This window comes from Mesocricetus auratus, unplaced genomic scaffold, assembly GCF_017639785.1.
Source record: "Mesocricetus auratus isolate SY011 unplaced genomic scaffold, BCM_Maur_2.0 Super-Scaffold_100676, whole genome shotgun sequence".
Classification (NCBI taxonomy): Eukaryota; Metazoa; Chordata; class Mammalia; order Rodentia; family Cricetidae; genus Mesocricetus; species Mesocricetus auratus.
Window position 1 is genome coordinate 73654063 of NW_024429266.1, and position 20752 is coordinate 73674814.

Consider the following 20752-nt stretch of genomic DNA (forward strand, 5'->3'; position numbering starts at 1 on the left):
AATAGAGCTTGAGGTCAGGGATAGTGATGCCTCCGGACGTTGCCTTGTTGAACAGGGTTGTTTTGGCTATCCTGTGTCTTTTGTTTTTCCATACAAAATTGATTATTGTTCTTTCAAGGTCTGTGAAGAATTGTGCTGGGATTTTAATGGGGATAGCATTGAATCTGTAGATTGCTTTTGGCAGGATTGCCATTTTTACTACATTGATCCTACCTATCCAAGAGCATGGGAGATCTTTCCATTTTCTGAGGGCTTCTTTAATTTCTTTCTGTAAAGATTCAAAGTTCTTACGATACAGGTCTTTCACTTGTTTGGTTAGCGTTACCCCAAGGTATTTTATGTTGTTTGTGGCAATTGTAAAGGGTGATGTTTCTCTGATTTCTCTTTCAGCCCTTTTATCATCTGTATATAGTAGGGCTACTGACTTTCTTGAGTTGATCTTGTAACCTGCCACTTTGCTGAAGGTGTTAATCAGCTGTAAGAGTTCCCTGGTAGAGTTCTTTGGGTCATTGATGTAAACTATCATATCGTCTGCAAACAGTGAAAGTTTGACTTCTTCCTTCCCAATTTGTATCCCCTTGATCCCCCTTTGTTGTCGTATGGCTATAGCTAGAACTTCAAGTACCATGTTGAAAAGGTATGGAGAGAGTGGACAGCCTTGTTTTGTTCCTGATTTTAGAGGAATTGCGTTGAGTTTCTGTCCATTTAGTTTGATGTTGGCTGTTGGTTTACTGTATATGGCTTTTATTATGTTTAAGTATGTCCCTGTTATCCCAGATCTCTCCAAGACCTTTATCATGAAGGGGTGTTGGATGTTGTCAAAGGCTTTTTCAGCATCTAGTGAGATGATCATGTGATTTTTGTTTCTCAGATTGTTTATATGGTGGATTACGTTGATGGATTTTCGTATGTTGAACCATCCCTGCATCCCTGGGATGAAACCTACTTGATCGTGGTGAATGATTGTTTTGATGTGTTCTTGGATCCGATTTGCCAGTATTTTATTGAGTATTTTTGCATCAATGTTCATGAGGGATATTGGTCTGAAGTTCTCTTTCTTGGTTGTATCTTTGTGTGGCTTGGGGATCAAGGTTATTGAAGCCTCATAGAAAGAGTTTGGCAAAGACCCTTCTGCTTCTATTGTGTGGAACACTTTGAGAAGAATTGGTATAAGCTGTTCTTTGAATTTGTGGTAGAATTCTGCACTGAGGCCATCTGGACCTGGACTTTTTTTGGTTGGGAGACTTTTGATGACAGCTTCTATTTCCATAGGGGTTATAGGTCTATTTAAATTGCTTATCTGTTCTTGATTTAGTTTTGGCAAATGATAGCTGTCCAGGAAGTCATCCATTTCCTTTAAATTTTCGAATTTTGTGGAGTACAGGTTTTCAAAGTATGACCTAATGATTCTCTGGATTTCCTCAGAGTCTGTTGTTATGTCCCCCTTTTCATTTCTGATTTTGTTAATTTGCGTGTTCACTCTCTGCTGTTTGGTAAGTTTGGACAAAGGTTTGTCTATCTTGTTGATTTTCTCAAAGAACCAACTCTTCGTTGCATTGATTCTTTGTATTGTTTTCCTTGTTTCTACTTTGTTGATTTCAGCCCTCAATTTGATTATTTCCTGGCGTCTACTCCTCCTGGGGAGTTTGCTTCTTTGTGTTCTAGAGCTTTTAGCTGTGATGTTAATTCTCTGGTATAACTGTTTTCCTGTTTCTTCATGTGAGCACTTAGTGCTATGAACTTCCCCGTAGCACTGCTTTCAAAGTGTCCCATAGGTTTGGGTATGTTGTGTCTTCATTCTCATTGAATTCGAGGAAGTCTTTAATTTCTTTTTTATTTCCTCTTTGACCCAGGGATGGTGCAGTTGAGCATTATTCAATTTCCATGAGTTTGTAGGTTTTCTGCAATTTGTGTTGTTGTTGAATTCTAATTTTAAGGCATGGTGGTCTGATAAGATGCATGGAGTTATTGCAATTTTTTTGTAGCTGCTGAGGTTTGATATGTTGCCAAGTATGTGGTCGATTTTTGAGAAGGTTCCATGTGGTGGTGAGAAGAAGGTATATTCTTTTTTATGAGGATGAAATGTTCTATAGATATCTGTTAATCCCAGTTGGGTCATTACTTCTATTAGACCCTTTGCTTCTTTGTTGAGTTCCTGTCTGGTATTCTTGTCTAGTGGTGAGAGTGGTGTGTTGAAATCTCCCACTATAACTGTGTGGGGCTTTAGATGAGATTTAAGTTCTAATAATGTTTCTTTAATGAATGTGGATGCCTTTGTATTGGGGGCATAGATGTTCAGGATAGACACTTCGTCTTGGTGTGGTTCACCTGTGATGAGTATGTAATGACCTCCTTCATCTCTTTTGATTGATTTTATTTTAAAGTCTAGTTTGTTAGATATTAGGATTGCTACCCCTGCTTGTTTCTTGGGTCCATTTGATTGAAAAATTTTTTCCCAACCTTTAACTCTCAAGTAATGTCTGTCTTTGAGGGTGAGGTGTGTTTCTTGTATGCAGCAGAAGGAAGGGTTCTGTCTTCGAATCCATTCTGCTAGTCTGTGTCTTTTTATGGGTGAGTTAAGGCCATTAACATTGAGGGATATTAATGACCATTGATTGCTCATCCTTCTTCGATTTGCGATGGTTGTTGTTGGTGGAATTATGGGTGGAATTTCGCCCCTTTGTTCTTTTGGCTGTTGGTAGAGAGGGATTCTCTAATGCTTATGTTTTTCTGGTTGTAGTTAGCTTCCTTGGGTTGGAGTTTTCCTTCCAAAATTTTCTGTAGGGCTGGGTTAGTGGACACATATTGGTTGAATCTAGTTTTGTCATGGAATATCTTGTTTTCTCCGTCTATAGTGATTGAGAGCTTTGCCGGGTATAGTAGTCTGGGCTGGCATCCATGGTCTCTTAGTGTAGGTAGAATATCTATCCAGGACCTTCTGGCTTTCAGAGTTTCCATGGAGAAATCAGGTGTAGTTCTGATAGGTCTGCCTTTATATGTTACTTGACCTTTTTCCTTAGCTGCTCTTAATATTCTTTCTTTATTCTGTATGTTTGGGGTCTTGATTATTATGTGGCGAGGGATTTTTTTGTGGTCCACTCTATTTGGTGTTCTGTAGGCTTCTTGTACCTTCATTGGCATGTCTTTCTTAAGGTTGGGAAAGTTTTCTTCTATGATTTTGTTGAATATGCCTTCTACCCCTTTGAGGTGGATTTCTTCTCCTTCTTCTATACCTATTATTCTTAGGTTTGGTCTTTTCATGGTGTCCCATAATTCCTGGATGTTTTGTGTTAAGGATTTGTTGGATTTAAGGTTTTCTTTGGTTGATTAATCCATTTCTCCTAATGTATCTTCAACACTTGAGATTCTCTCTTCCATCTCTTCTATTCTGTTGGTAATGCTTGTATTGGTAGTGCCTGACTGTTTGTCCAGCTTTTCTATTTTCTGCCTTTCTTCAGATTGTGTTTTTTTTAGTGTCTCTATTTCAGTTTTCAACCCTTGCAGTGTTTGCATTGCTTCTTGCAATTTTCTGTTTATCTGTTCGTCCATTTGTTGCCTTTTATGAATTTTTTGGTTTGTTCTTTCTTCCATTTCTTGCTTTTTTTGGTTTGCTTTTTGTTCCATTTCTTGGATTTTGTGCTTTGTTTCTTCTTCCATTTCCTGCCTTTTTTGGTTTGTTTCTTCCTCCATTTTTTTCATTTTTTGCTTTGTTTTTTCTACCATTTCTTGCATTTTTTGCTTTGTTTCTTCTTCCATTTCCTGCCTTATTTGGTATGTTTCTTCTTCTAATTCTTGCATTTTTTGCTTTGCTTTTTCTTCCATTTCTTGCATTTTTTGCTTCATTTCTTCTTCCATTTCGTGCCTTTTTTGGTTTGTTTTTTCTTCCAATTCTTGCATTTTTTGGTTTGTTTTTTCTTCCATTTCTTGCATTTTTTGGTTTGTTTTTTCTTCCATTTCTTTGAGGGATTTTCCAATATCCTCTTTTAGGGCCTCTATCATTTTCATGAAAGTGCTTTTAAGGTCGTTCTCTTCTGCTTCCTTCGCGTTGGAATATTGGGGTCTTGCTGGTGTGGAGTCTCTAGAATCTGGTGGTGTCATATTTGTTTTTCTGTTGCTGACTGTGTTTTTGTATTGTCTCTTTCCCATCTCTTCTTTTAGTGGGTGCAGAAAGAGCCCCTTCCTGGTCTGGGGACCAGAGTTCCCTTTTGGTGGGTGCTAGTAAGTCCAGTAATCTGGTGGTTCTTCTATGCCTTGTCCAAATGCTGGTCCGTGGGTAGAGAAGAAGAACAGGAATCTGGGGCGCTTAGCCTCCTACCTGGTCCCCTGGACCCTATGCTGGGTCCTGTTGTACCTGATCCAGAACAGCTACTCCCCTGGTCTCCCTGGCTCCTGTAGTTTCCTGGTCTCTTTGGTGGGAGAGAAGATCTGGAGTCTGGGGTGCTTGGCTCCCGCCGGGATTGGGAGCTCTGTGCAGTTCCCAGGCGATCTGCAGGCTCTGGAACACAGGCCGGGAAGCTGGCCTGTTTACCTGATGATGCCAGAGGGACAGCTACTTCCCTGTGCGCCCAGCCTCCTCTCCTTTCCTGGAATCGTTGGTGGGAGAGAAGATCTGGAGTCTGGGGTGCTTGGCTCCCGCCGGGATTGGGAGCTCTGTGCAGTTCCCAGGCGATCTGCAGGCTCTGGAACACAGGCCGGGAAGCCTATTTACTTTCTTTAGGCAAAGTAATTCACATAGGAGATAAAAAGCTAAATAGAAGAAAATGAGGGAGGGAAGGATGGCATGTGGTAAAGGAAGAAGGGAAAAGGAGAGGAAGAAAGAGATATAATGAGATGAAGCATGAACACAGAAAATATTATTGTATTAGTTTTTAATTGGAGCTGTGTTTGGCCCATTCAGTGCTTGCAGCAAAGGACCTAGAGGAAGAACATGAGAAAATGGAGACTACTGGCCTTGTGCATGGTTGGAGGGGGCAAAGGTATAAAGGCACTTCTTTGGAGACAGTGAACATTTATCAATGGCTTCCTAAGGAAAGCTTAGCATTAATAGTCGATTCATACTTAATCCATGGAACCAACATCCTGTTGAACCCACCAGATACCAAGGCTAAATGAGACATGCTATACCAAATTGATTCTTGCTACCCCATCCAATCAATGCTCTTTGTTGTCAAAAAGATTAATGTCAGGTGCCAAAAGGACAAATGCATGTGTGTGTATTTCTTGGCACAGGAAACAACATTAGAGAAAAGCAGGAGAAACTGGAGACTCTTTGTTGTGGGATTAACCTCAATTTTTCCGTATAATAGTTTAGCTCACAGATTCATGGCTAGGAGTCCTCTGTGGTGTTGCTTGTCACCAGATCTGATTCCCCCACCCCCATTCTGCCATGCAAAGTTTGACTGACTTTTATCATTAGCTAAGGTGTTCTTTCTTAAGTTGATATCTCCACTGTCCAGAAGGAAGGGTAGCAACTGTACTTTCTTTCACATTGATAATTTGATGAACTTGAGAAATGTGAAGTATAACTCTAACATGCCTGAAATGGGTATACTTAGAGATAATGGAATTAGTTTGTTTCTCCAGGAATTTGTAGATTGAGACTGAGACTGGAAAAAAAGACTGAAAATCACTTTAAGGATAAAGCCATGTTTACACACTTCTAACTGTACAGTAAACTGTTGTGTGAATTTTCCCTTGGAGAAGTGAACGGCTAACTGTCTGTTCACTCTAGACAGGGCAAACATCAGAAAACAAAGAAGCAATTCCCTTAAAGTCTGGCTTTCTGAGACTGTGAGTTAACTGGCTTCAGTTATGATTACAGATGAGGCTTACTCACGGAAACATAAGGGGACTCAGGTAGCTGCCTCAGTGACAGCTCATTCTGACCCAGTAGATGACTCATAAAATCTGCATCCCTCAAGGTTTCCAAACTACATAAGGAATCGAGTGGAGAATGTTTAAGCATATAATGTTCCAACAGTAGTTATTACTTACATTAAATGTTTCAGAATATTAGTTTAAGATGTCTTATATTTATTTATTCTGTTGAATATTTGTTTGATGATGCAAAGATGTGGTGTCTTCTTTTATGTCATATTTGTTTAACTATGTAAAGCTGTGTTACTTTGTCTCTCTAATACTCCTGATTTGTTTAATGAAGAGTTGAATGTCCAATAGCTAAGCAGGAGAGGGATAGGTGGTAATCCCAGACAGGGAGAATAAATAAGAGGAGAAGTATAGGTTCAAGGGAAGAACAGGAATAATGAGAAAGGAGAAGGAGAGGGAGATGCCAGATGTCAGTCACCCAGTGACACCCAGCCAGCCATGAAGTTAGAAGGAATGAAATTGATGATAAAGATACAAGTCCAGAGACAAGGCATAGTTAAGCAGAAATGAGATAATTTAAGTTAGGAAAGCTGGATAGAAACAAGTAAAGCTAATACTGGGTCTTCATAAGTAAGAATATGTCTCTGTGTATTTATTTGGGAGCTAGGTGGCTGCTCCCAAAGAATAAAAGCCAACAAATACATATAGCCTTTGGGAGATGCTCATGAATGGTGTTTATGTCATTTGGTTTTAATGAGCGTCTCTAGGAAAGAGTGTTATAAATTGGAAAAATAGATACCCAACAACTGTACATAAGTCAGATGAACAAAAGGCAAAGTGGAAAATATATTAGAGTGATGCCTGAAATACGTGTGTGCAAAGGCAGCAAAGCAACTGGACCTACTAAATCTGGGTGAGGTCTGGGAAAGAAGCCAGCAAGGAAGCAGGTACATCACCATCTGTTTTCTTAATGGAAAATGTACTTGAATTTGGCAAGTATTTTTTTCTTTTTAAAAACTGGAAACTTTGGTATGAGAAAAATGGCTCAGCAGTTATAGGCACTTGCCAAGCCTGACAACCTGAGTTTAATACCCAGAACCCGTAGGACAGAAGGAGACAATTTACTCTTACAGCATGTCCTCTAACAATGTGTATACATATGTCTCTTTGTGTGTTTATACATGTATGTGTAGACACGTATGTTTTTCTCTGTGTGCCTGTTTATTTTGTCTCCTTTGTGTATATGATGTGTTGCATGTACATGTATGTGTATATAAGTGTTTGTGTTTTTTCTGTATGCATGTTTGTGTTGTCTCTGTGTACAAGTACATGTATGTAGGTGCATGTGTTTGTGTTATTTTCTGAGCATGTAAATGTATATGTGCAGGTGTGCTTCTGTTGTCTCTGTGTCTACATATACATGTAGAAATGTTTTTGCGTGCTCTGTGTATATGCTTATATATGTGTGTGTTTCTTCATTTGTGTAAGTACATGGATGTTCACATGTTAGTATTTTTGTGATGGTATGTACCTTCTTAAAATTATTCAACATGTATTCTAGTCTGTATATACCATATAATAAAAAGTCTATTCTATAGGTTTTTCTCCTTTTTAAAAACAACACACAGCCTCATAAAAGCACAATTTTATTTTACTGTGCAAGGCTGTTGCATAATGCTTTGTGACATTGTGCTCTGTCAGCATCTGGAAGGGAATGAGCTTCTAGTCTGTGGAAAATCGCAGTAAGTTTTGTATGTCTCTACACTGAGAGGTACATTGTTACCAGAGAAATCACCACAGCCATGCTTTCATTTATAAACTTGTTGACTAAGCCACACACACAAGAAAATGTGCAATAGATCTTGCAATCGTCACCTCTGCTAGGAGAAAAATGACACTAAGAAGATATATGAAGAGTTATTCAAATCCACGAAGGAGAGTGACTACAGAGTAAAAGAAACAGAACCAAGTGTTGGACTCCATAAATCCTCCCCTCTTTATTGCATATAACCACCAGAAAAGAAATAATGAGCCTTCCTTTGAGATCACTTGTGTATGCCATTGATTTATTCTGTGGTTAAAGGAGACTTACTCACAGAAATTGAAACAGACAAGACAGTGCAATTGAGGTTTGGCCTCTTGGCCTGCATTCTCATCAGAATTGGAAGCAAAGTCAAGTTTTTTCATTATTTCAGAAAAACAGACTAGCCTTGTGCCTCAGGAATGTTTTCTTTTCATTTGTTGAACTCAAGCAGTGATTCATGTGTTTACTGATCTGGTAACATGGTATCTTAGTTACTTTTCTATTGGAGTAGTAATACGTCATGACCTACAAAATGCTTAGACTGCACTTCTAGTTACAGAGGAATAGATTCTGTGACAGTTATGATGGGCAGCATGGCAACAACTAGGCAGGCATGGCACTGGGGCAATACCTGAGAACTTATGTCTTGATACATAAGCTTGAAACAGAGAGACCTAACTGGGGAGAGCATGTACTTTTTTTTAAAGATTTATTTATTTATTATGTATACAGTATTCTGTCTGCATGCATGCCTGTAGGCCAGACAAGGGCATCAGATCTCATTATAGACAATTGTGAGCTGCCATGTGGATGCTGGGATTTGAACCTGGGTCCTCTGGAAGAGCAGCCAGTGCTCTTAACCGCTGAGCCATCTCTCCAGCCCTAAAACAAGTACCACTTCTCTCCTTTTTTTTTTTTTTTTTTTTTTTTTTTTGGTTTTTCGAGACAGGGTTTCTCTGTGTTGTTTTGGAGGCTATCCTGGAACTAGCTCTGTAGACCAGGCTGGTCTCGAACTCACAGAGATCCGCCTGCCTCTGCCTCCCGAGTGCTGGGATTAAAGGCATGCGCCACCAATGCCCGGCTGAGCATGTACTTTTTAAACCTCAAAGCCAGTTCAACCTTTTCCAACAATGCCATATCTCTAAATCCTACCCAATCAGTTTCACCAACCAACTTGGGAGCAAGTATGCAAACATGATCTTAAGGAGGCTGCTCTCATTCATACCTCCATGCCTGGGATGGATTAAGGAAGGTAAATTTCTCACCATTTATACTGTGGTTTCCCACAGATCTGCCTGTCTCTACCTCGCTTCTTACAACACTGTGATTATAGGCATGCATCACATCACCCAGCTGTTTCATAGGTACTGAAACTTAGGTTTCTGTTTGTGAGACAAGCACTTTACTCACTGATACTACACCCCAGCATCAATTTGTAATTTTATTTTCCTTATTTATGTATTTCCTTATATATCTTATCTAAAATGGCAAATTTCAAAGGCCTATCTTCTTTCATAAGCATATGTGCAGGTGTAGTTACTTTCTAGACCAAATTTAATAGAGTTGTAACATAGGCTGTTAATGAAGAATGAGATGAGTCTCAGCTAAGACAGCCTATAAGCACAGACAATAACCAATGCGTAGTTTCTACCCTCAGTATTATCTCCTGCTTCTCCTCTTTTGTTTTTCTCTTCTCTCCTCCTTTTCTTCTTTCTATTTTTAATTAGTACATTAAGCAAACCTCAAGCACTTGTATGCACTCTCCACTCATCCATGATATAACCTTGAGCTCAAGGGTTGGACACTAAATGCCTGTTCTCTAAAGCCAGACTCTGTCTCTTCTGGGATTGCCCAGAATTGTCAGCATGGCATGCATACAGGCTAATGGGATTTAGTTGTGCTTTCCAGTTTGTCTCTCAGCACACATTTCTCTTGCAACTGGCTATAGCTGGGTTTTCTCTGTGAACAAAACAATGAGAAAGTTTAAATCTGCTCAATGCTATGGGGGTTATTAGAGTCTCTCCTGACATTCTCCAGATGTCTCTCTGTAAGAGTTAGATTACAGCGCAAATCTCAATTTGAGAGGAGAAATTTTATCAGCTAAATAACATCTCATAGATAAACTCTAAGGTCAATAAGCAGATAACACATATTGAACATACTGAGTCTGGGCAGTAGGTGAACACTCAAGAGAAGGACCTGGAGGGCATCAGTAACTTTACGCTGGGTATATTTATTAAAAAGTGAAATTGTAAGTGGAATACCTGAATCTTAAACAATTCAGTACTTAACACAGATAATAAGTGAGTGACATGGAGATGAACCCAATACTGTCTTTCCTTCTTCCAGTGCACAGTCCTGTGCTACATAGGCATAAAGGAATATGTTGCAGTTTTGTCTCTTTGCTGCACCTGACAGCTCTCTTTGGAATTTGACAGAAGGTACAATCTGACTGTGTTCCTGTTATTTCAGGTGAAAGCCACAATATAGGGTGCATTAAAAAGTTCATATTTTATTCACATGCAGAGACCATGGCTGTGTAAACTATGTGTCTTTCTTAGTTTTTCTTTGAAACAGGGTCTCCTATTTCCTAAGCTGAACTTGAACATGAAATGTAGTCAAAGATGACCTTGAACTTCTGATATTCCAGCTTTCCCATCCTGAGTGCTGAGATTTTTATGCGTACTGCCAAGATAATATTTTCAGTGGTGCTGACAATTGAATTCAGGGCTTCATGCATTCTATGCAAGCACTCTACCCACAATTACATCCACAGCCCCAACTTCCAGTTTCTTTAAGTTCCTTTCTCTTACTGGTGTCTTAAAGAAAATTTCAGAAGGATTGACAATATCACCCCAGTTAAGTGCTGCCACAAAGATGTTGCTCTTAAGTAACACAATGTTACAGGTTGACAGAAAGAAGTTGAGATGAAATTAATCTGCAGATGAGCTTCCTTCAGAGAGTAAAGGCACCAAGACAACTAGAGCCAGACAGTCCAAAAATGAGAGTAAGGAGCTCTTAAATTCAATGAACAAAAGGGAGGCAATTTGATCTTACAGACTTTCTAGAAGATAGGAATGAGTCCCACACCAAATGCCTTTGTCTAAATGTTAGATGTCACCATTAGCATCCAGTGTTTCCTCAAGCCCCTCTAGGGTTCTGGCAGTAGGGAAGGAGCAGGCCTTGTCGTCAGCCACAAAGGGAAGAAGAAAAGCTTCATGGTCACAGCAGGCTCTCCCATTCTGTCCAGAGAGAGATCCCAAAGAAGGATGTGGCCTGATTTCTGGGAGATGGGATAGTCACAGGTTCTGTGATCTACCAGTTATATCTATGAAATATAGCTATGCCACCTTTCTTGTTTTCCTTCTTATTTTTCACCCTTAGGAGGGACATCATCAAGACAGAAAGGGTTTCTTGGATGCATCCGCTCTTTACACTTGAATGGGCAGAAAGTGGACCTGGAAGAGAGGGCAAAGGTCACATCTGGAGTCAGACCTGGCTGCCCAGGTCACTGCAGCAGCTATGGAAGCAACTGCCACAATGGGGGCAAATGTGTAGAAAAGCACAGTGGCTACTCTTGTGACTGTACCAACTCGCCATACGAAGGGCCTTTCTGCCAGAAAGGTAAGCTGTGCATACATGCCACTACCGTGTCCAGTCCAGTAGCATACACACACCACAGCCATGAATACCACACCTGAGGCAATTCACACCATTGTTCCTGTTTGTGATGCTCCAGTATCCATATGACATGGTCAAACCAATGGTGCCAATCGTCGGTGTGTGGCAATGATCAAATCAACAATCTCCATGTCCTCAAGCCTGAGTTTGTACTCTCATGTTTTCCCATATGTAGCCTCTGCTTACCTCGTCAACATGACCATATCCTCTGCCTTAGCATTAGACTTGCTAACAGTGCAGTTGTACTTGGTCATAGTTGAAAATGGTCATATCATCCAAGTTGAAGAAATAGCTGAGGACCAGAGGCTGACCACTTACTAACATTTGAGTTCCAGAACTGCAATAAGAAAATGTCAAAGGACCACACAACTGAGGGAAAAAGAAGTTATGGAAACACTTGAGCCATCTTTAAATTTTATGCAAGAGTACATGTCACTGAATTAAAAAAAGTTCCTTATAAACTTTTGTAGTTTTTCACTGTTCTTTTACTCACAAAAAAGTTTTCTGAGTATATGATATAAACAGTGTTCAAAGAACAGTATTTAATATTAAAATGAAACATTTTAACTTCTTCAGGACCTCATAAATCTATATGTCACTTACATATTCATGAAGACACTCTCCTTTTTGATGTGTGTGTGTGTGTGTGTGTGTGTGTATTCCTATCTATAAGGGATGTTCATCAGTGTATAGACCATTGTACAACATGAGCACATGTTCCTCAGGTGGCATCTACCTTGTATTTTGAGTCAGTGTCTCTCACTGGTCTAGAGTCTCCAACGAACTAGGTCAGCAAGCTCTGACTAACCTACATGTAGATTGCAGCCACCACTATGGTAGTTAGTTTTTTAAACATGGGTTTTGAGGATCAAACTGTAGGTACCATAAAAACATAGTCTTCTCTTCATCCTATAAACATATTTTTCAAGCTCCTCCATCAAGCAATCATTTATTTGATCTAACTTAATCAAAGTTAAAGAAAAAGGAAGCACACAGTGTATTCCTTGAAGGAGTCTATAATTTTACTTTTTCCCTGATTCATTCTGATCTTCGTTCAAACAAGTTGGGATTCTTTGCTTGTTATTGCCAGGAAACACAATAAACTTTTTGGGGTAACAAAACATTGGAGAAAACTTTAGGACCAGCGAGTATTAAGCCATGCATCAGAGGTTGGGATAAATAGCTCTGCACTGAAGACGAAACTTTAAGTTTTCCTTTTGTAATTACTTATTTTGTTGAGGGTCTGCATGTGCTGCAACACACATGTGGAGGTTAGAGGATAACTTGTGACCACTGATGCTCTCATTCTACCATGTGGTTCCATAGTTCAAACTCAGGTCCTTGGAGATGGTGAAAAGTGCTTTTCACCCACTGAGCCATCTTCCTTGCCCCAAAACTTTTGTAGATAAGGAATAATGAACCCACAGAAATTGTACTTGTTTACACATGACCTGCAAAAGATCAGTCTAGTCAGTGTTCCAACATGGAATTTGAAGGGACTCAAGAGTACTGACCCCTAGCTGACCACCTATTGACAATTGATTACTTGACCAGTTGAGGAAGAATTGGCTTTCTTTAGGGTTATGACTACTTTTACTGTGCCCATGCTCCCTTGATTGGTCTTACATGCATGCCAATAAAGCTATCATTAACTGGACTCCATAAATAACTAGCATGTAGTTTGGAGGGAATATGTGAGATTGGAAAGAGTTGTGATAAAAATTCATTTTATATGCGACTTAATTTGTTTATATTGCTGTGAAAATGCCATGACCAAAATTACTAGGAGAGGAAAGGCTTTATTTGGCTTACAGGTCAGTTCAATATCAGAGTAAGGCAATGCAGGAACTCCAGGCAGAACTTGGATGAAGAAGACAAAGTAAAATGTACAAAGAAGTTCTGCTTAAAACCTTACCCTTTATGGCTTACTAGGCCTGTGTGCTTGTACAAGCCAGGACTTCTTGCCTAGAGGTTTCACTGCCTGCAGTCGACTGTGCCATCCCTCCACACATTAATCATGAATAAAGAAAATGCCCACTCAGACTTGCCTACAGGCCAATCTGATCGAAGAATTTGCTTAATTTTAGTTCCCTCTTCTGAGATCACCCTGGCTTATGTCAAGTTAATAAAAATTAACCAAGGCTGTTGTCCCCTTCTCAGCTTGACACACATATACACTACTACTACACCATAACCCTTTCTTTATTGTTTTCTTCTAAGATCTCATATTTTTTCTAATATATAGCATCAACTCAGTATTTATTAAATAAATTAATCAGAGAGTATCATTTATATACACGACATTTTTGTTTTGTTTTGTTTTTTATTATACATTTTTAAATATAAATTTAAATTAGAAACAAGGTTGCTTCACAAGTCAGTTCCACTGTCACTTTAGTTGCAGTACATGTTTTTTATTTTTATTTTTAAATTTAAAATTAAATTAAATAAAGGTTGCTTCACATGTCAATCACAGGCCCCTCTCCCTTTCCCTCCCCTCCTCCCGTGCCTTCCCCCCAACCCCCCCAATATCCCCTCATTTCCCCAGGGAGGGTGAGGCCCTCCATGGGGATGTCCATAGTCTGTCATTTCATTCAGGGCAGGGCCTAAACCCTCCCCAAAGAGTTCAGGGTGAGAATGCATCTCATATTGTTGGATGGGAGTCCAAAGTCCATATGTATATCCGGGATAAATACTGCTCTACTGCCCAAGGCTCAATAGATTACCTAGGCCTCCTCACTGACACCCACAATCAGGGGGTCTTGATCAGTCCCATGCTGGATTCCCAGGCATCAGCCTGGGATTCAAGAGCTAACCCTTGTCAGGTCAGCTATTTCTGGGGCTTAAACCAGCCCAGTCTTAATCCCTTTGTTCATCAGTCCTCCCTCTCTGTTACTGGCTTTCTTGAGTTCAGCTCAGTGCTTAGCTGTGGGAATGTGCCTATTCTTCCATCAGCCACTGAATGAAGATTCTGTTTCCCAAAATCTCTGGCCATGGGATTGTAGGCTGGCACTTCCCAGATCTATGTCAAAAATCCATATATGAGAGAGTACATGCCATGTTTCTCTTTTTGTGAGTGGGTTACCTCATTCAGTGCCATCCATTTGCCTGCGAATCTCAGGATTCCTTTGTTTTTTTTTTCTCTGCTGAATAGTACTCCATTGTGCAAATGTACCACATTTTCTCTATCCACTCTTTGTTTGAGGGATATCTAGGTTGCTTCCAAGTTCTGGCTATTACAAATAATACTGCTATGAACATAGTGGAACAGACATCCTTGTTGTATGAATGGGCATCTTTTGGATATATGCCTAAGAGTGGAGTTGCTGGGTCTTGTGGCAGGTTTATTCCCATTTTTCTGAGGAATCTCCATACTGATTTCCAAAGTGGCTGAACAAGGTGGCACTTGCACCAGCAATGGAGGAGTGTTCCCCTTTTACGACATCCTCTGCTGCATGAATTGTCATTGGTGTTTTTGATTTTAGCCTTTTTGACAGGAGTGAGAAGGTACCTCAGAGTTATTTTGATTTGCATTTCCTGGATGGCTAAGGCTATTGAGCACTCTCTCAAGTGCCTCTCAGCCATTTTAGACTCCTCTATTGAAAATTCTCTATTTAGTTCTGCTGCCCACTATTTAATTGGATCCTTTGGTGTTTTGGAGACTTGCTTCTTGAGTTGTTTGTAAATTTTGGAGATCAGCTCTCTGTCAGAAGTGGAGTTAGTGAATATTTTTTACCATTCTGTGGGCTGCCTTTTTGTCTTGCTGACTGTGTCCTTTGCCTTACAGAAGGTTCTCAGTTTCAGGAGGTCCCATATATTAATTCTTGTTCTCACTGTCTGTGCTACGGTGTTATGTTCAGGAAGCTGTCTCCTGTATTAATTCATTCAAGGGTACCACCCACTTTCTCTTCTAAGAGTTTCAGTGTGGCTGGATTTATGTTGAGGTCTTTGATCCATTTGGACTTAAGTTTTGTGCATGGTGATAAACATAGATCGATCCGCATTCTTCTACATGCCAGCCTCCAGTTATGCCAGCAGCATTTGTTGAAGATGCTTTCTTTTTTCATTGTATATTTTTAGCTTCTTTGTCAAAGATCAGATGTTCATACATGTTTTCGTTAATATCAGGGTTTTCAATTTGATTCCATTGGTCTACCTGTCTATTGTTGTGGCAATACCAAGCTGTTTTCAGAACTATAGCTCTATCATAGAACTTGAAGTCAGGGATGGTGATGCCTCCGAATGTTGTCTTTTAGAACAGGGTTGTTTTGGCTATCCTGTGTCTTTTGTTTTTCCATAAAAAATTGATTATTGTTCTTTCAAGGTCTGTGAAGAATTGTGCTTGGATTTTAATTGGACTTGCATTGAATCTCTCGATTGCTTTCGGCAGGATTGCCATTTTTACTACATTGATCCTACCTATCCATGAGTATGGGAGATCTTTCCATTTTCTGAGGGCTTCTTTAATTTCTTTCTTTAAAGATTCAAAGTTCTTGTGATACAAGTCTTTCACTTGGTTGGTTAGTGCTATGCCAAGGTATTTTATGTTGTTTGTTGTAATTGTAAAGGGTGATGTTTCTCTGATTTCTTTCTCAGCCCTTTTATCATCTGTATATAGTAGGGCTCCTGATTTTATTGAGTTGATCTTGTAGCTGGCCACTTTGCTGAGGGGTTAATCAGCTGTAAGAGTTCTCTGGTAGAGTTCTTTGGGCTATTTATGTAAACCATCATATCATCTGCAAATAGTGAAAGTTTGACCTCTTCTTTCCCTATTTGTATTCCATTGACCCCCTTTTGTTGTCATATGGCTCTGGCTAGAACTTCAAGTACAATGTTGAAAAGGTATGGAGAGAGTGGACAGCCTTGTCTTATTCCTGATTTTAGAGGAATTGCACTGAGTTTCTTTCCATTTAATGTGATTTTGGCTGTTGGTTTGCTGTATATAGCTTTTATTATGTTTAGGTATGTTCCTGTTATCAAAGATCTCTCCAAGACCTTTACCATGAAGGGGTGTTGGAATTTTCAAAGGCCTTTTCAGCAGCTAGTAAGATGATCATGTGATTTTTGTTTCTCAGATTGTTTATATGGTGGATTACATTGATGGATTTTCATATGTTGAACCATCCCTGCATCCCTGGGTTGAAACCTACTTGATCGTGGTGAATGATTGTTTTGATGCGTTCTTGGACCCGATTTGCCAGTATTTTATTGAGTATTTTTGCATCAGTGTTCATGATGGATATTGGTCTGAAGTTCTCTTTCTTAGTTGTGTCTTTGTGTGACTTGGTGATCAAGGTTATTGAAGCCTTGTAGAAAGAGTTTGGCAAAGACCCTTCTGGTTCTATTGTGTGGAATACTTTGAGAAGAATTGTTATAAGCTCTTCTTTGAATTTTTGGTAGAATTCTGAACTGAGGCCATCTGGACCTGGTTGGTAGACTTTTGATGCCTGCTTCTATTTCCATAGGGGTAATAGGTTTATTTAAATTTCTTACCTGTTCTTGATTTAATTTTGCCAAGTGATAGCTATCTAGGAAGTCATCCATTTCCTTTAAATTTTTGGATTTAGTGGAGTACAGATTTACAAATTATGACCTAATGATTCTCTGAATTTCCTCAGAGTCCATTGTTATATCCCATTCTCATTTAGGATATGGTTAATTTGCATGTTCACATTCTTCTGTTTGGTAAGTTTGAACAAAGGTTGGTCTATCTTGTCAATTTTCTCAAAGAACCATCTCTTCGTTGCATTGATTCTTTGCATTGTTTTCCTAGTTTCTACTAGGAAGGCACTTAGTGCTATGAATTTCCCTTGTAGCACTGATTTCAAAGTGTCCCATAGGTTTGGTTATGTTGTGTCTTCATTCTCATTGAATTCTAGGAAGCATTTAATTTCTTTTGTTATTTCTTCTTTAACCCAGGAATGGTGCAGTTGTGAATTATTCAATTTCAATGAGTTGGTAGGTTTTCTGCAATTTGTGTTGGTGTTGAATTCTAATTTTAAAGCATGGTGGTCTGATAAGATGCATGGAGTTATGGCAATTTTTTTGAAGCTGCTGAGGTTGGATATGTTGCCAAGTATGTGTTCGATTTTTGAGAAGGTTCCATGTGGTAGTGAGAGGAAGGTATATTCTTTTTTATGTGAATGAAATGTTCTATAAATGTCTGTTAATCCCAGTTGGGTCATTACTTCTATTAGACCCTTTGCTTCTTTGTTGAGTTTCTGTCTGGTATTCCCATCTAATGGTGAGAGTGGTGTGTTGAAATCTCCCACTATATGTGTGTGGGGCTTTATATGTGATTTAAGTTTTAGTAATATTTCTTTTACAAATGTGGATGCCTTTGTATTTGGGGCATAGATGTTCAGGACAGACACTTCATCTTGCTGGATTTTGCCTGTGATGAGTATGTAATGAACTCCTTCATCTCTTTTGATTGATTTTATTTTAAAGTCTAATTTGTTAGGTAATAGGATTGCTACCCCTGCTTGTTTCTTGGGTCCATTTGATTGGAATATTTTTTGCCAACCTTAAACTGTCAGGTAATGTCTGTCTTTGAGGATGAGGTATGTTTCTTGTATGCAGCAGAATGATGGGTTCTGTCTTCAAATCCATTCTGCTAGCCTGTGTCTTTTTATGGGTGAGTTAAGGCCAATAATGTTGAGGGATATTAATGACCATTGATTGCTTATTCTTCTTTGATTTGGAATGGTTTTTGGTGGTGGAATTATGTGTGGAATTTCACCCTTTTTTTCTTTTGGCTGTTGGTAGAGAGGGATTCTCTAATGCCTATATTTTTCTGGTTGTAGATAACTTCCTTGGGTTGGAGTTTTCCTTACAAATCTTTCTTTGGGGCTAGGTTAGTGGATACATATTGCTTGAAACTAGTTTTGTCCTGGAATATCTTGTTTTCTCCATCTATAGTGATTGAGAGCTTTGCCGGGTATAGTAGTCTGGGCTGGCATCCATGGTCTCCTAGTGTTTGTAGAATATCTATCCAGGACCTTCTGGCTTTCAGAGTTTCCATGGAGAAGTCGGGTGTAATTCTGATAGGTGTGCCTTTATATGTTACTTGGCCTTTTTCCTTATCTGCTCTTAATATTCTTTGTTTATTCTGTATAATTGGGTTCTTGATTATTATGTGGCAAGGAGCCTTTTATGTTCCACTCTATTTGGTGTTCTGTAAGCTTCTTGTACCTTCATTGGCATGTCTTTCTTAACGTTGGGAAAGTTTTCTTCTATGATTTTGTTGAATAGGTTTTCTGCCTCTTTGAGGTTGTTTTCTTCACCTTCTTCTATACCTATTATTCTTAGCTTTGGTCTTTTCATGGTGTACCATATTTCCTGGATGTTTTTTCTTAAGGATTTGTTGGACTTAAGATTTTCTTTGGTTGATGAATCCATTTTTCCTAGTGTATCTTCAACACCACCTGAGATTCTCTCTTCCATGTCTTGTATTCTGTTGGTAATGCTTGTATCGGTAGTACCTGACTGTTTGCCCAACTTTTCTATTTCCAGCCTTTCTTCAGATTGTGTTTTTTTTCTCTATTTCAGTTTTCAACCCTTGCACTCTTTGCGTTGTTTCTTACAATGTTCGGTTTATCTTTTCTTCCATTTGTTGCATTTTATGAATTTTTTGGTTTGCTTTTTCTTCCATTTCTTGCATTTTTTGGTTTGTTTTTTCATCTATTTCTTTGAGGGGTTTTCCTATATCCTCTTTTAGGGCCTTTATCATTTTCATGAAGGTTGTTTTAAGGTCATTCTCTTCTGCTTCATTTGCATCGGAATGTTGGAGTCTTGCTGGTGTGGTATCTCTAGAATCTGGTGGTGTCATATTTGTTTTTCTGTTGCTGAGTGTGTTTTTGTATTGTCTCTTTCCCATCTCTTCTTCTAGTGGGTGCAGAAAGAGCCCCTTACTGGTCTGGTGGTTAGGGGACCTGAGTTCCCTTTTGGTGTGTGCTAGCAAGTTCAATAATCTGGTAGTTCTTCCATTCCTCATTCTCGTTCTGGTCCTGTGGGTGGAGAAGAAGACCAGGAATCTGGGTGCTTATCCTCCCACCTGGTCCCCTGGTCCCTTTGCTGGATCTGCTTGTTTTCTGGTCTCTTTGGTGGGAGATAAGACCTGGAATCTGGGGTGCTTGGCTCCTGCTGGGATTGGAAGCTCTGTGCAGTTCCCAGGCAATCTGCGGTCACTAGAAAGAAGACCTGGATGCTGGGTCTGTTGTACCTGGTCCAGTTGGACTAACTGGTCCCCTGGTCTCCTTTGATCTTTTGGTTTATTGTTCTCCTTGGTGGGAGAGAAGACCTGGAATCTGGGGTGCTTAGCTCCCGCTGGGATTGGAAGCTCTGTGCAGTTCCCAGGCAATCCCCAGGCACTGGAATGCAGGCCTGGATGCAGGGCCTATTGTACCTGGTCCTGCTGGACCAGCTGGTCCCCTGGTATCCCTGGTTCTGCCAAGATCTCATATTAATATCAATATCATCCTACTTTTAATATCACCACACTTTTTAAATTTTAAATTTATTTTTTTAAAAATTAAGTCACTTTAAATATGTGGACTCTCTAAAATACTCTCAATGTTTTTATTTTTTTCTTCTTATATAAAAGTCCTTTCTCATTTGAAGAAGGGGGAGCCAAAACACAGTCACAACCAAACCAAAGCCAAATTAAATGTGGATAGTGTGAAAGTTCAGTACTTTGCACTGGTTATCCACTCATGTTCTGGGCTTCTGAGGGCATAGCCAGCTCCAACTCTCTGGCTCTGCTGTCTGAAGTACACATTCTCCTATAGTCAGGTTAGGTCCATGACACAGCTGCTGCTCACCATGGGTATTGTCTCACAATCACAGTATCACCAATATGATGGAATCTCTATCTTCACCAATGACTTCCTTGTCACTCTTTTATAACTCTTGACACTACCACATGGTAGAAAAATTCCGTTTCTACCCATGACTGCTCCAATCCTGGGTTTCTGCTGTAACCAGGGTTATACCCTCATCAGTGGCCTCTTATGAAGCCATGCTTCAACTTCTCCCTAGACACCTTCAAAACTGCAGTTTAACACCACCAAAGCAAGTGCCATCTGGAAGATTCATAGACATTACCAAGTAAGCACTTCCCAGAAGATTTTGCCTCAGTGATGCTGCTTTCTTATTAATCACAGCTGATTTGTCAGCTCCACTGACCAGCATCTGTTGTCTCATTGAAGCACAAGTTTCACCTTTAGAGACTGTAAATACAAATGATTACACAAACAATCATAATAGAGACTATTCTTTCCCTCTGAAATTTAACAGGCTAGGTCTCCATGATCTGCTTTTCTCTCAACATTATGGTTCAAATTCATGCAGAATACCACAGTAGACTATGGGCACACAATGGCTTTTCAAGCTCAAAGCACCAAATACATCTCACAGTCCTCCCCCAAACAGCATATTTAT

General features: G+C 39.6%; 1 protein-coding gene across 2 annotated transcripts in view; it reads left to right on the forward strand.

The window, feature by feature from the left end:
- The window catches only part of Cntnap5 (contactin associated protein family member 5), a 919042-nt gene that overhangs the window by 769517 nt on the left and 128773 nt on the right, over positions 1-20752 (forward strand). For both annotated transcript variants that reach the window (XM_040737777.1, XM_040737776.1), the window contains one exon: positions 11015-11254. In XM_040737777.1, coding sequence (XP_040593711.1) covers positions 11015-11254 — 240 coding nt within the window. The remainder of the gene's footprint in view (positions 1-11014; positions 11255-20752) is intronic.